Genomic DNA, 13,933 nt, shown 5'->3' on the forward strand with positions numbered 1-13,933 from the left:
AGATCTTTACAAAAGCAAACGGAACAAAACAAAACAATTAGTTCATTTAAATGCTGCAGAGAAAAAATTCTAGATGGTTCAAACTTAACTACAGTCTATCAACAGTTCTCCTGCTATGTCTTCTGAGGTTAAAACCACCCAAACCAGTCTTTTTCTGAGATAAAAATACATTTTAAGGTAAAGACTTTCTGTAACCATCAAATCTTCCAATCTCATCACTCTTTATGCCATGAGACAATCAAACCATTATAAATCATTCAAGCTTCAGGCTTCAGACTCGTCATCAGATTCATCAGGTAAAGAGTTAATAAAACGCAATGCTTCGGCTGGGTCGTCAAAAATACGAGCCCCAGACTTTTTGACAAAAAGCCTTAAGTTAGCTGGATATTAGAGCAATGGGAAAAGCTTTTTTTGGTATGCTAATTTCATGGTCGATGCAAATCCAGCACACTTCTTAACAATTTCGTGTGGAAAATCTTCAAAAAAGCGTATCTCCAAACCTTGAAACTGAAACAGCCTGTTTTCTCGCAAGCTTAATAATGCGGTCTTTGTCTTTGAAACGGAGAAAACGCACAACAATATGTCTGTTTTTACCTTGATCCAAGACTTTTAAAGTACCAATTCCGTGAGCCATTTCAATATCTGGAGGCTGTGAACAAACCTCCGGAAATAAAGACTGAAACATTTTTGTAAAATAATCCAGTGTGTCGGCCGATTCTGATTTCTCTTTTAATCCAACAATTCGAATATTATTCCGACGTGACTGAGCTTCCAGATTGACGATCCATTGTTGAGCTTTTTCCAAACGAGAAGGAAAGTCAGCAGCATTTCGACTAACTTCTTTAAGATCAAGGCTCAGAGAGTCAATTTTTCCTTCAAATTTCTCTTTTAATTGGATTATTTCAATGCTGATACTGCTGATTTGAGACTCTAATCTCTTCACCTAGGGGGTTCCTCCAAGAATTCATCAGTTTTTTTAGGCTTTCCATTGCCTGGGTCCGGATTTCTTTCGGCGGTCCTTAGAGTAGCCATAGTTATAACTGTTACTCTACAGATCTGACTGAGTAAAGTTGAAATTTCAAAGCTTAAGTCGGAAAAGGGAGAGATTAAAGGCGGACATACAGAAACTATGTCTTACAGGTCCGTGTGGAGGGCCCTCTGCTTTTACGACATTCAAGCCCAATGTGGCTTGTTGGCTGTTGTATTTCTCTGTTACAAATGTCATTTCTAGAGTTATCATTTCTCCAGAATAAGTTCCTAGTTGGATATCTGCAAGCTCCAGTTTAGTATCTTTTAAGTGGCATTCAAACTCATTTTGTGGAATGAGTTTAATTAATCTGCCATGTGAGTCATACTGCTTGTCTATTATTAGTTTTCATGCTGTAAATCTCAAGGCTACCCAGTCCTCTCATCATTATCAGATTTTTCATCAACAGTATGCAGACTAGTGCTCTTTTTGAAACTGCAACTTGACTTTAATCTCTATCTCTTCAGTCCATTTATATTTGCCTCATATGCTCTTCGTATGTGTCCTACTCCGTTGCATTTCTGCAAGTTTTTCCTTTAAACCTGCACTGGTCTGATGTATGTGAGCCCTACCATAACTGTGACACAATTAATTCCATCAAGCAGGTTTCTATTTAGATGTTGCATTATTGCTCACATTGACTTTCATTCCTGAATTGAGTCTCTGCTGTATCCACTGATACAGCGATTTCAACTGCTCTTCTAAATGTGAGTTGTGCTTCAGATAGGAGCCATTTTTTGAATGCTTTCTTATAAGATTCTGCAATCTAAGCAATCTCTTAGTGTGTCATTAAGTTCCTTACTGAACTCACAATGTTCAGACAATTTCTTCAATTCAGCCACATATGCTAAAATGGACTTTCATTCCTTTTGATTCTGCTTATGAAACCTAAAATGTTCTGCAACCAACTATTCAGATTCAGATTCAGTTTATTGTCATTTAGAAACCACAAATGCAATGCAGTTAAAAAATGAGACAATGTTCCTCCAGAATGATATCACAAAAGCACATGACAAAACAGACTACACCAGAAAATCCACATAACGTTTGGCAAACCCCAATCCAGAGTCTGGAGAGGCTGCTGCGTATTAATATCGCACTACCATCTTAGCACGTTCCCCAGAAAGGAGCTCCAATTCCACCAGACAAAACAAGACCAAAAATTAAAGCTACAGGACCTGCACAAAACCACATAGTTACAACATATAGTTACAACAGGGCAAACAATAGCATAATTGATAAAAAAATCAGACCATGGACAAAGTAAAAATAGTCCAAAGATGTTAAAAGACTATAAGTTCAAAAGAAACCACCACACAGTTTCCACAAGTCCTCAGGGTCCCGATAGACTTGTCATCCCACGCAGGCGGCAGGAGGGAATACCCCCGCTATGGACTTCCACAGCGCCGCATGACTCAGCCTCACAGACGCAGCACACAATGAAAGCTCTGTCGAACCCAGCCTTGCAGACACAGCACACAGTGAAAGCGACCTGACCGCAGCGGACTCCGAGTCTGTCGAACCTCCGAGCCTCTGACCATCCCATCTGGCACAGCTTCTCCGAGCACCATCCTCTACCGAGTGTATTAAGACGCCCCCGCCAACGGCCATCGGCAACGCGACACTAAGGACTGGGGGCCTATTCTTCCCAGCAGAGACCCGGACCTCACAGCAGCAGCAGCAATGAAGAAGGTCTTCCTGGAGATTTCCAGATGTTCCTCCGTGCTCCCACGTCCATTTTTCATCCGATTATGATTGCGCACGGCACCCCGCTTCACAAATAACAGATAATCAGCTCCGGAGTGGCCTCTGCAAGCTGATTCGCGCCGCCATCTTGGATCAACATTCTAAATGTTCCTACAATATTTCCACAATATCAGCAAAGCTTAATTTTGGCTGGTTTGGTTGGAGCAGTCAAACTTCTAAACAAGTTGCATGTTTTTCTACCCAAATGCACTTAGCAAAACTGGCACTTGCTTTTCACCAGCTATTTCATTTGCTTCAAAATATTGTTCAGTTCACTCAGTATATGTCAACCAGTTATCTCCTGTACAATCAAACATGTCCATCTTTCCAATGTAGCCAGAGATTATTGGTTTTTAAAAAAAATTATCGCCTAATACTCTGTTTATGAACCTGTGAATTACAGACAGACAGACATACTTTATTGATCCCGAGGGAAATTGGGTTTCGTTACAGCCGCACCAACCAAGAATAGTGAAGAAATATAGCAATATAAAACCATAAATAATTAAATAATAAGTTAATCATGCCAAGTGGAAATAAGTCCAGGACCAGCCTATTGGCACAGGGTGTCTGACACTCCAAGGGACGAGTTATAAAGTTTGATTGCCACAGGTAGGAATGACTTCCTATGACGCTCAGTGTTACATCTTGGTGGAATGAGTCTCTGGCTGAGTGTATTCCTGTGCCTAACCAGTACATTATGGAGTGGATGGGAGTCATTGTCCAAGATGGCATGCAACTTGGACAGCATCCTCTTTTCAGACACTACCATCAGAGTCCAGTTCCACCCCCACAACATCACTGGCCTTACGAATGAGTTTGTTGATTCTGTTGGTGTCTGCTACCCTCAGCCTGCTGCCCCAGCACACAACAGCAAACATGATAGCACTGGCCACCACAGCCTCGTAGAGCATCCTCAGCATCGTCCGGCAGATGTTAAAGGACCTCAATCTCCTCAGGAAATAGAGACAGCTTTGATCCATTTTCATCCATTTTCTGCCTTTTTTAAAAAAAGTTACACTGTACCGCTGCACTTTTTAAAAAAAAACTTGAACATTTCACTATGCTTCTGAAGGGAAAAAAAGTGCTGCACTTCCACAGGTATGTAGTCGTCTCAGGTTCATTTTAGATCTTAGTTGTTGACCCTATTATGTTTTATAACTCCAATACATAAAACAAATTGAAAGAAAAATACAGACTGGGAAATGTGCGTCTACTTTGTTTTTTTCCTATACTTAGCGAGGCGTGCACTTATGACATGGTGACGTGATGATGTATGCCATTCATGTACTTTTACATATAGCCCACAATGCATTATGTAAACAATAAAGAATGCTTAGTTAAACAATGTATTTACAATATTACTCAAAATAGCACTGAAATATTAAACACACAATAGGTGGAGGAGTGGCTTTGCTAATTTGGGATAGCATCACGGCTGCAGATAGGAAGGATGTTGTGGAGGGATCACCTACCATATCAGTTTGGGAAGAAGTCAGAAACAGGAAGGTTGCAATTATTCTATTGGGAGCATTCTGAAGGCTCCCCAATAACCTGAACACTGAGGAGCAGATCAATAAGCAGATTTTGGAAAGGTGCACAAATAATAAGCAACTTCAACTTCCCTAAATTGATTGGCACCTCCTTAGTTCAAGGGGTTTAGATGGGGCAGAATTTGTTAGATGTATCCAGGAAGGAAGCCTGACACAATATATGGACAGGCTAACAAGAGAAGAGGTCTAGGTGGATCTAGTACTAGACAATGAACCTGGTCACGTGGCAGGTCTTTAGTGGACGAGCATTTCAGAGACAGTGACCACAACTCTCTGGCCTTTAGCACAGCCTTCAACAAGGGTGGGAACAGACTGTATGGGAAAGTATTTAATTGGGTGAAGGCTATTTATGATTCAGTTATGCAGGAATTTCAGAGTGTAAAATGGGAAATACATTCTCAAGGAAATGTAGAGGTTGTTTAGCAAGCACTTACACAGGGTTCTGGATAGTTTTGTTCCACTGAGGCAGGGAAAGGAGCCATGGTTGACAAGAGAGATGGAACATTCAGTCAAGAGAAAGGAGAAAGCATAGACAGGGATCTTGAGAGTTATAAAATAGCCAGGGAAGTGCTTAAGACCAAAGGACCTAGACTATAAGATATAGGAGCAGAATTAGGCCATTTAGCCTATCATATCTACTCCACAATTTCATCATGGCTGATCCATTTCCCTCTCAGCCCATATCTCCTGCCTTCTCCCTGCAATCCTTCATGCCCTAACTAATCAAGTACCTATCAACCTCTGCTTTAAATATACCCAATGATTTGGCCCCCACAGCTGCTAGTGGCAACAAATTCCACAGATTCTCCACTCCCTGGCTAAAGAAATTTCTCATCTCCATTCTAAACGGATATCCCCCTATTCTGAGGCTGTACCCTATAGTTCTAGACTCCCCGCCAAAGGAAACATCTTTGCCATATCCACTGTATTGAGGTCTTTCACCGTTCACCAGGTTTCAGTAAGAACCCCCCACCCCGATTCTTCTGAATTCTAGTGAGCACAGCCCTAGAGCCATCAATCAGTCCTCATATGGTAACCCCTTCATTCTCATCAACCTCCTCTGAAATCTGGGGCCCAAAACTGCTCACAATATTCCAAGTAAGGCCTCACCAGTGCCTTATAAAGCTTGAGCATTATTTCCTTGCTTTTATATTCTAGTGAAATGAATGCTAACATTGCATTTGTCTTCCTCATCACTGACTCAACCTGCAAATAACCTTCAGGGAATCCTACAGAAGGACTCCCAAGTCCCTTAGCACCTCAGATTTTTGAATTTTCTCTCCATCTAGAAAATAGTCTAGGCTTTTATTTCTTCTACCAAAGTACATGGCCATAGACCCCGACACTGTATTCCATCTGTCACTTCTTTGCTCATTCTCCCAATCTTTCTGCAGCCTCTCTGCTTCCTTAACACCATTTGTCCCTCCACCTATCTTTGAAATGTCTGCAAACTTGGCCACAAAACTAGGAATTCTGTCATCCAAATCATTGACATATAATGTAAAAAGAAGCGGTCCCAACACAAACCCCTGTGAAACACCACTAGTCACTGACAGCCAACTAGAAAAGACTTCCTTTATTCCTACTCTTTGCCTCCGGATAATCAGCGAATGCTCTATTCATGCTAGTATCCTACCTTTAATATTATGGGCTCTTACTTTGTTAAGCATCCTCATGTGTGGCACCTGGTCAAAAGCATTCTGTAAGTCTAAGTACACAACATCCACCGATTCTCCTTTGTCCATCCTGCTGGCTATTTCTTCAAAGAATTCCAACATATTTTTCAGGCAAGATTTTTCCTTTAGGAAACAATGTCAACTTTGGCCTATTTTAGCACTTCCCTCCCTCCATTCTTAAAGAGTAGATTGACATTTGCAATTTCCCAGTCCTCCGGAACTATTCCAGAATCTAATGATCCTAGAAAAATCATTACTCCACAATCTTTTCAGCCACCTCTTTCAGAAACATTTATCTACTTTCAGATTCCCAAGCATCTCTCCCGAGTAACGGCGATTTTACTCTCATTTGACCCTCATATTCTTGAACTTCCGGTATAGTGCTAGTGTCTTCCACATTGCAGACTGATGCAAAATATTTACTCTATTTGTCTGACATTTCCTTATCCTCCCATTATTACCTCTCCAGCATCATCTTCAGCTGTCTGTTATCTATTCTTATCTCTCCTTTACTCTCTACATATCAAGAAGAAACCTCTGGTATCCTCTTTAATATTACTACCCTTATTTTCCCTCTTTATGACCTTTTTAGTTGCCTTCTGTTGGTTTTTAAAAGCTTCCCAATCCTCTAACTTCCCACTAATTTTTGCTCTATTATATGAAAATTACGACTGAGAAGGTGCTCAGGAAGCTTAACGGTCTGAGGGTCGATAAATCTCCTGGTCCTGAGACTTTCTGAAGGAAGTAGCTGGAGAGATTGCGGAGGCATTAACAATGATATTTCAGGAATCGATAGATTCTGGTATTGTACTGGATGACTAGAAAACTGCAAATGTTACTCCGCTATTTAAGAAGGGTGGGAGGCAGCAGAAAGGAAACTATAGACATGTTAGCCTGACATCAGTGTTTGGGAAGTTGCTGAAATCGATTGTTAGCGATGAGATTACGGAGGACCTGGAAGCACATGACAAGATAGGCCAAAGCCAGCATGGTTTCCTGAAAGCAAAATCCTGCTTGACAAACCTACTGCAATTTTTTTGAGGAAATTACTAACAGGGTAGACACAGGAGATGCAGTAGACCTAGTGTACTTGGATTTTCAACAGGCCTTTCACAAGGTGCCCACACATGAGGATAAGAGCCATGGAATTACAGGGAAGTTACCAGCATGGGTGGAACATTGGCTGATTGGTAGAAAACAGAGTGGGAATAAATGGATCCTATTCTGGCTGGTTGCCGGTTACCAGTGGAGTTCCACAGGGGTTGATGTTGGGACCGCTGCTTTTTACAATGTATGTCAATGATTTGGACTATGGGATTAATGGATTTATGGCTAAATTTGTCGATGATACAAAGATAGGTGGAGGAGCGGGTAGTGTTGAGAAAACAGAGAGCCTGCAGAGAGACTTACATAGTTTAGGGGAATGGGCAAAGGAGTGGCACATGAAATATAATGTTGGAAAGTGTATGGTCATGCACTTTTGATTGAAGAAATAAACAGGCAGACTATTATTTAGATGGGGAGAGAATTCAAAATGCAGAGTTGCAAGGGGACTTGGGAGTCTTTGTGCAGGATACTCTAAAGGTTAACCTCCAGATTGAGTCAGTGGTGAAGGCGGTGAATGCAATGTTGCCATTTATTTCTAGATGTATAGAATATTTGAGCAGGGATGTGATGTTGAGGCTCTATAAGGCACTCGGGAGACCACCCTTGGAGTATTGTGTGCAGTTCTGGGCTCCTCCTTTTAGAAAGGATATACTTACATTGGAAAGGGTTCAGAGAAGATTCACGATAATGATTCCAGGAAATAACGGGTTCCCATATGAGGAACCTCTGGCAGCTCTTGGGCTGTATTCCCTGGAGTCCAGGAGAATGGGGGGGGGGGGGGGGCAGGAATATCTCATAGAAACATTCTGAATGTTAAAAGGACTGAACAGATTAGATATGGCAAAGTTACTTCCCATGGTAGGGGAGTCTAGGACAAGAGGGCACGCCTTCAGGATTGAAGGACGTTCATTTAGAACAAAGATGCGGAGAAATAACTTTAGTCAGAGGGTGGTAAATCTATGGAATTTGTTGCCACAAGAGACTGTGGAGGCCAAGTCATTGGATATATTTAAAGCAGAGATAAATAGGTTCTTGATTAGCCAAGGCATCAAAGGGTATGGGGAGAAGGCAGGGGTTGGCATGACTGGAAGAATTAGATCAGCTCATGATTGAATAGCGGAGCAGACTTGATGGGTTGAATGGCCTACTTCTGCTCTTATATCTTACACTGTCTTTGGCTTTTACATTAGCTTTGACTTTCCTTGTTAGCCATGGTTGCATCATCCTGCCTTTTGAATAGTTCTTCTTCTTTGCAATGTAAAGAAGAAGTACACGTTTCAAATTGCTCCCAGAAATTCTAGCCATTACTGCTCCTCCATCATCCTTGCTAGTGTTCCATCCAATCAACTTGGCCAGCTCCTCTCTCATGTCTCTGTATTCCACTGTAATACTGATAAATCTGACTTTTGCTCCTCTCTCTCAAATTTCATGGTGAACTCCATCATATTATGATCACTTCCCCTTAAGGGTTCTTTTACCTTAAAGCTCTCTAATCAATTCTGGTTCATTGCACAACACCCAATCCAAAACAGCCAATCTCCAAGTGGATTCAACCATGAACTGTTCTAAAAAGCCATCTTGTAAGCATTCTACAAATTTCACCTCTTGGGATTCAGCACCAACCCAATTTTCCCAATCTAGCTGAGAAGTGAAATCCCCCATGACTATCATAACATTACCTTTTTGACATGTTATTCCATCTCCTGTTGTAATTTGTAGTCCATTTCTTTGCTACTGTTCAGAGGCCCCTATATAACTCACATCATGTTTTTTATAGCCTTGCAGATTCTTAGGTCTACCCACAAGAATTCTACACCTTTCAATCCTGTGTCACCTCTAAGGATTTGATTTCACCCTTTGGCCTATCTGTCTGTCCTTTCTATACAACATGTATCCTTGGATGTTAATGTCTTCCCACAGCCATGACTCAGTGATCCCCACAACGTCATACTTGCCAATCTCTAACTGTGCTGCAAGTTCATCTACCTTATTCTGTACACTGTGTATTCAAATATAACAACTTCAGTCCTGTATTCATCACACTTTAATTTTGCCTCCCTTTTACATTTGAACTTATCTCATTGACTGCAATTTTGTCCTATCATCAGCCTGACCTTGCTAGCAGTCTCAGTACACACAAACTTTGTAAGCCAACTACCCCATCGTCAGCCCGATCACTTAGGTTCGCACCACACTGGTAAATTAGTGTAAACCTTCCGACACAGCTCTAGCAAACTTGCCTATGAGGATACTGGTCCCCCTGGGTTCAGATGTAACCTGTCCTTTTATACAGGTTGTACAAACTAGACCTAAAAAGAGAAATGAGAAGGGCTTGGTGAGTAAGATTAAGTAAAACCTTTGGGTGAGACTAGATCTAGAGGTCATAGGTTAAGGGTGAAATGTGACAAGTTTAAGGGAGGCTGTGGAATGAGCTGCCAAGAGAAGTGGTGGATTCAGGTTTGATTTTAACATTTAGGAGACATTTGGATACATACTGTACATGGATGGGAGGGTCCAGGCGCATATTTGAGAGTTAGGGGGCAAAAGTTTAAGGGAAACACGAGGGGGTATTTCTTTACTCAGAGAGTGATAGCTGCGTGGAATGAGCTTCCTGTAGAAGTAGTAGAGGCCAGTTCAGTTGTGTCATTTAAGGTAAAATTGGATAGGTATATGGACAGGAAAGGAGTGGAGGGTTAAGGGCTGAGTGCGGGTAGGTGGGACTAGGTGAGATTAAGAGTTCGGCACGGACTAGGAGGGCCGGAATGGCCTGTTTCCGTGCTGTGATTGTTATATGGTTATATTGATGGAACTAGGTAGCTAACAGCTCAGCATGTGCTAGATGGGCCAAAGGGCCTGTTTCTGTGCTGAGAAGTTCTGTGACTCTAAGCTAGCACTTTTCTCTTTGGAATGAAGGAGGATGAGATGCAGCGTGATAGAGGTGTACAAGATGATAAGAGGCATAGATAGAGTGGACAGCCAGCATCTTTTTCCCAGGGCATAATTGCTAATATGAGAGGGCATACTTTTAAAGTGATTGGTGGAAAATGTGGTGGGAATGTCAGATGTAGTTTTGTTTTGTTTTACAGAGTTGTAAGTGTAAGGGTGGTGGTAGATGCAGATACCTCAGGGACATTAAGAGATTCTTAAATGGGCACACAAATAAAAGAAAAACGGAGGGCTATGTGGGACGGAAGGGTTAGATTGATATTGAAGTAGATTGAAAGGTGACACAACATTGTGGGCTGAAGGGCCTGTACTATGCTACGTTCTGTCAGTTTCAGAAATCATCTTTGCGTGGGACAATTTAATCTGATGAGTGCATTTTACGGAATAAAAATTAATTATACAAACTAACTTGGTAAATCACCCTAAAATGTGATGATACATGATATGCATGAACTAAAAACCTTCTTATAAGTTTATGTATCATGAAAAAGACTAAAGCAGTGTACCTAACCATAGCTCAGTTTTTTTCCCTTTTCACTCAAAGGGGAAAAGTAATCCTGTGGATATCTTGTTCCCAGTATATCTGTAGTTTAATGGGACATTGTCTAAGTGATCATTTTTATGTGATGGTTGCTACTTATTAGCAGGTTAGCTTACAATGAGCGAAGAGGATCAGTCAGATCTCAGTCCTCACCGATGTCCACATATATGTAATGCATTATAATGGTCACCGATGGGATGCACCATTGGAATGTGGATTCGTGTCTTTCACTAGTCCTTAATCAAAAGTGAAAATTTCAATGCCCTTTTTAAAAAAATCTTTCCATATATTAAATCAGAGGGCATGATTGTCCTGTTATGGTCTGAACTTGTAAAGTGCACAGATTACTAAGAATCACATACAAAATGCTGGAGGAACTCAGGTCAGGCAGCATCTATGGAAAGGGATAAACAGTCAAAGTTTCAGGCCAAGACTGATGGAATGTCTTGGCTCAAAATGTCCACTGTTTATTCCTCTCTATAAATGCTGCCTGACTTGCTGAGATCCTCCAGCATTTTGTGTGTTACTCTGGATTCGCTGCATCTGCAGAATCTCTTGCATTTAAGAATACAATGTATTCAGACTTCAGTTAAGTTTTGAATTAGTCAGATGATTCCATTTCACAGATAATCCTTACAAGTGTTTTGAAACAATCGATGAAATAACCCAAAATTTTTCATGTGTTCTTTCCTGGAAAGGAATCATTTAATAGAATATATTAAAATTGTCAGGAGCTGCAAAAAACAAATCTAGTTTCCTTCTATTACCATGTACAGTGGCTTTAAATCAGCTTTGGATTTTTAAAAAAAAATCAGATAATATAAATAAAAGGGACTTTGGAGATACCTGCCAGTCCAGTGATTTAAAATTAACCATTGTGTGATGTACAGTGACTTAAAATTAAACATTAAAAATTAAGATATAAAATTCTCCTTTTCACCTCGAACAGCTCATTTGCATAGTGGTATCTGAGAGCCTTGGTTAAATCTTCAGAGGTGCATAAAAGTTTGCATGTATGTTACTGGACCACAAGATGGTTTATAATGTTGAAAAATGAAAGGATGTTTGATTGCTTATGGCAAAATTAGCATATGTACTTAAGCACACAAATAAGCAATTTTCCTTTAGGCTAATCTATATTGGAGAAAACTAACATTAAAGATGTGAAAATAAAAGATTACCTTTGATCTCAGAGCTCGATCTGCTCGTTTTGCTGCTGCTGCCATCTTCAGGATATCGGGATTGCTCTTTGATTTCATTATATCTGAGAAAAAAAATCTATTTCAAATTTCAAAACTAGGATCCTGTTTTCTCAAAGATAACTTCAGGCAGAAGTTCAAAACTACTTACATACTTCAAAAAGCCTATTTGGCAAATGTGTTTTAAAGTGATTCCACAATGAAATCTATACTTTCTCCTTAGCTACAGTTTAGAGAAAAATATCAAAAACATTTTAGAGATTAAGAAACACTAGGTTCTTTTTCACCAGTGTAATTCTATGTGAAAACTGAGTACACTGAAAAGATATTAAAATTAGAATGTCTTCCATCATACAGTTTTCATCACCAAAACATGCAATTAAATTCCTCTTTTCAAGATGTATCATCTGATGTTTACACCTTTTACTCAAGAAGGCAAAAGCTCAGCCAAGCATTAACCTTATCTCTAGAGTGAGTATATCAGGTTATTAGAATGTAACATGCATTCAGTACACCTGTACACCTGCTCATTAATGCAAATATCTAATCAGCTCAATGCACAGAGCATACAGAGATGGTGAAGAGGTTCAGTTGTTGTTTAGACTAAATATCAGAATGGGGAAAAATGGGATCCAAATGACTTTGGCTGTGGAATGTTGTTAGTGCTAGGCAGGGTGGTTTGACTATCTCAGAAAATGCTGATCATCTGGGATTTTCATGCACAGCAGTCTAGCAGTTACAGGGAAAGGTGCAAAAACCAAAAAGAAAATCCAGTGAGTGGAAGTTCTGTTGCCGAAAAAGCTGTATTAATAAGAGAGGCTGGGGAATAGCCAGATTGATTCAAGCTGACAGGAAGGTGACAGTAATTCAAATAACCATTTGGTATGCAGAAGAGCATCTCCAAACACACAACAGGTCGAACCTTGAAGTGGATGGGCTACAGCAGCAGAAGATTACACCGGGTTCCACTCTTGTGGCCACTTTATTTGGTACACTCCTATATCTAATAAAGCGGCCACTGAGTGCAATGCCCTTTCCAACAGATGTCACAGGATAATAATTGATAATATAAAGGACTGTAATATTTTCTCTTTGAACTCTTTGAGACCAATTACTGAGAACCAACATACATTCCTAAAATAGATTAATTAGTATAAATTGTGATCAAATGGAGCTTTCCAATTTGTAACATTTGAAACAAAAATGAATTATTTAGTCAAAAAGTGAAATCTCTGAGGAAGCTTCACTTAAAATAAAGCTACATGTAATACATATTCCAGTATGGAGATTCAAAACCAAAATTTGGTTCTCCCTCTACGATATTAAATTTACTCTAAAATGAGTTTTAGCCTCAACTATTTGTCATGAAGGTTGATTCCAGGATCACCTAGTGTATAAAGAACACATAAAGAGATGGCTCTTTGCCAGAACAATACTTGAGCTTGTTTAAAATTAGCAAAAGTATATAAGCAATTAGTTTCAATTCTTTAGTTTGCTGTACCATATCTGCTGTGCTCAGTTTCATCCATGGGTTGTTCTCCCAGAGCTTCCTGTGCCAGCTGCAGCTGCTCTTTCAGTCGGTTTATGTCACGCTCTGATTTAGCCTTCACAATACTTAGCTCTGTGTAGATGTCCTTGTACTTATCTGTAGCATATTTTTTATCCTGCAGAAATAAATGTACTTATTGCAGATGTGACTAATTTTTAGTGAAATTACATCCTAAATAACAAACTTTGTTGAAACCCAAGGATAGCAACTTCAGCTTTCAGACTGCTTATCACAGGTTCTAATTTTGACACTGTTATTTCTCCAAATAATAATAGTTTCCTACTTTCACAGCCTCCATCTTAGTACTCAAGTGTCCAAGCAGTTTGGGTCACTCACCAATACCAGAACACTTCAAGGAAATCGGTTCCAGTGTCAAATCTAATTAGCTCTGGAATCACTGGTGTGAGAACAATCTATCAAACACTGAAAACATTCACTGACTTAAACCCCTCTATTATAATCACTTTCAACACCATGATACACAGTCAATAATTTTGTTCATAAAATTAAAAAAGCAACACAAGCCAGATAAACTTAAGCCGAGGTAAACAAACTTTATTTTAAGCAAGACTGAACAACTGGAAGACCT

The 13,933-nt window shown here is 40.0% G+C and overlaps 1 protein-coding gene across 5 annotated transcripts in view; it reads right to left on the reverse strand.

The window, feature by feature from the left end:
• LOC140714546 (uncharacterized) overlaps positions 1-13,933 on the reverse strand; it is a 441,169-nt gene that overhangs the window by 15,305 nt on the left and 411,931 nt on the right. For all 5 annotated transcript variants that reach the window (XM_073025825.1, XM_073025824.1, XM_073025827.1 and 2 more), the window contains 2 exons: positions 13,297-13,459; positions 11,778-11,860 (listed from right to left, as the gene is read on the reverse strand). In XM_073025825.1, coding sequence (XP_072881926.1) covers positions 11,778-11,860; positions 13,297-13,459 — 246 coding nt within the window. The remainder of the gene's footprint in view (positions 1-11,777; positions 11,861-13,296; positions 13,460-13,933) is intronic.

This window comes from Hemitrygon akajei, chromosome 22, assembly GCF_048418815.1.
Source record: "Hemitrygon akajei chromosome 22, sHemAka1.3, whole genome shotgun sequence".
Classification (NCBI taxonomy): domain Eukaryota; kingdom Metazoa; phylum Chordata; class Chondrichthyes; order Myliobatiformes; family Dasyatidae; genus Hemitrygon; species Hemitrygon akajei.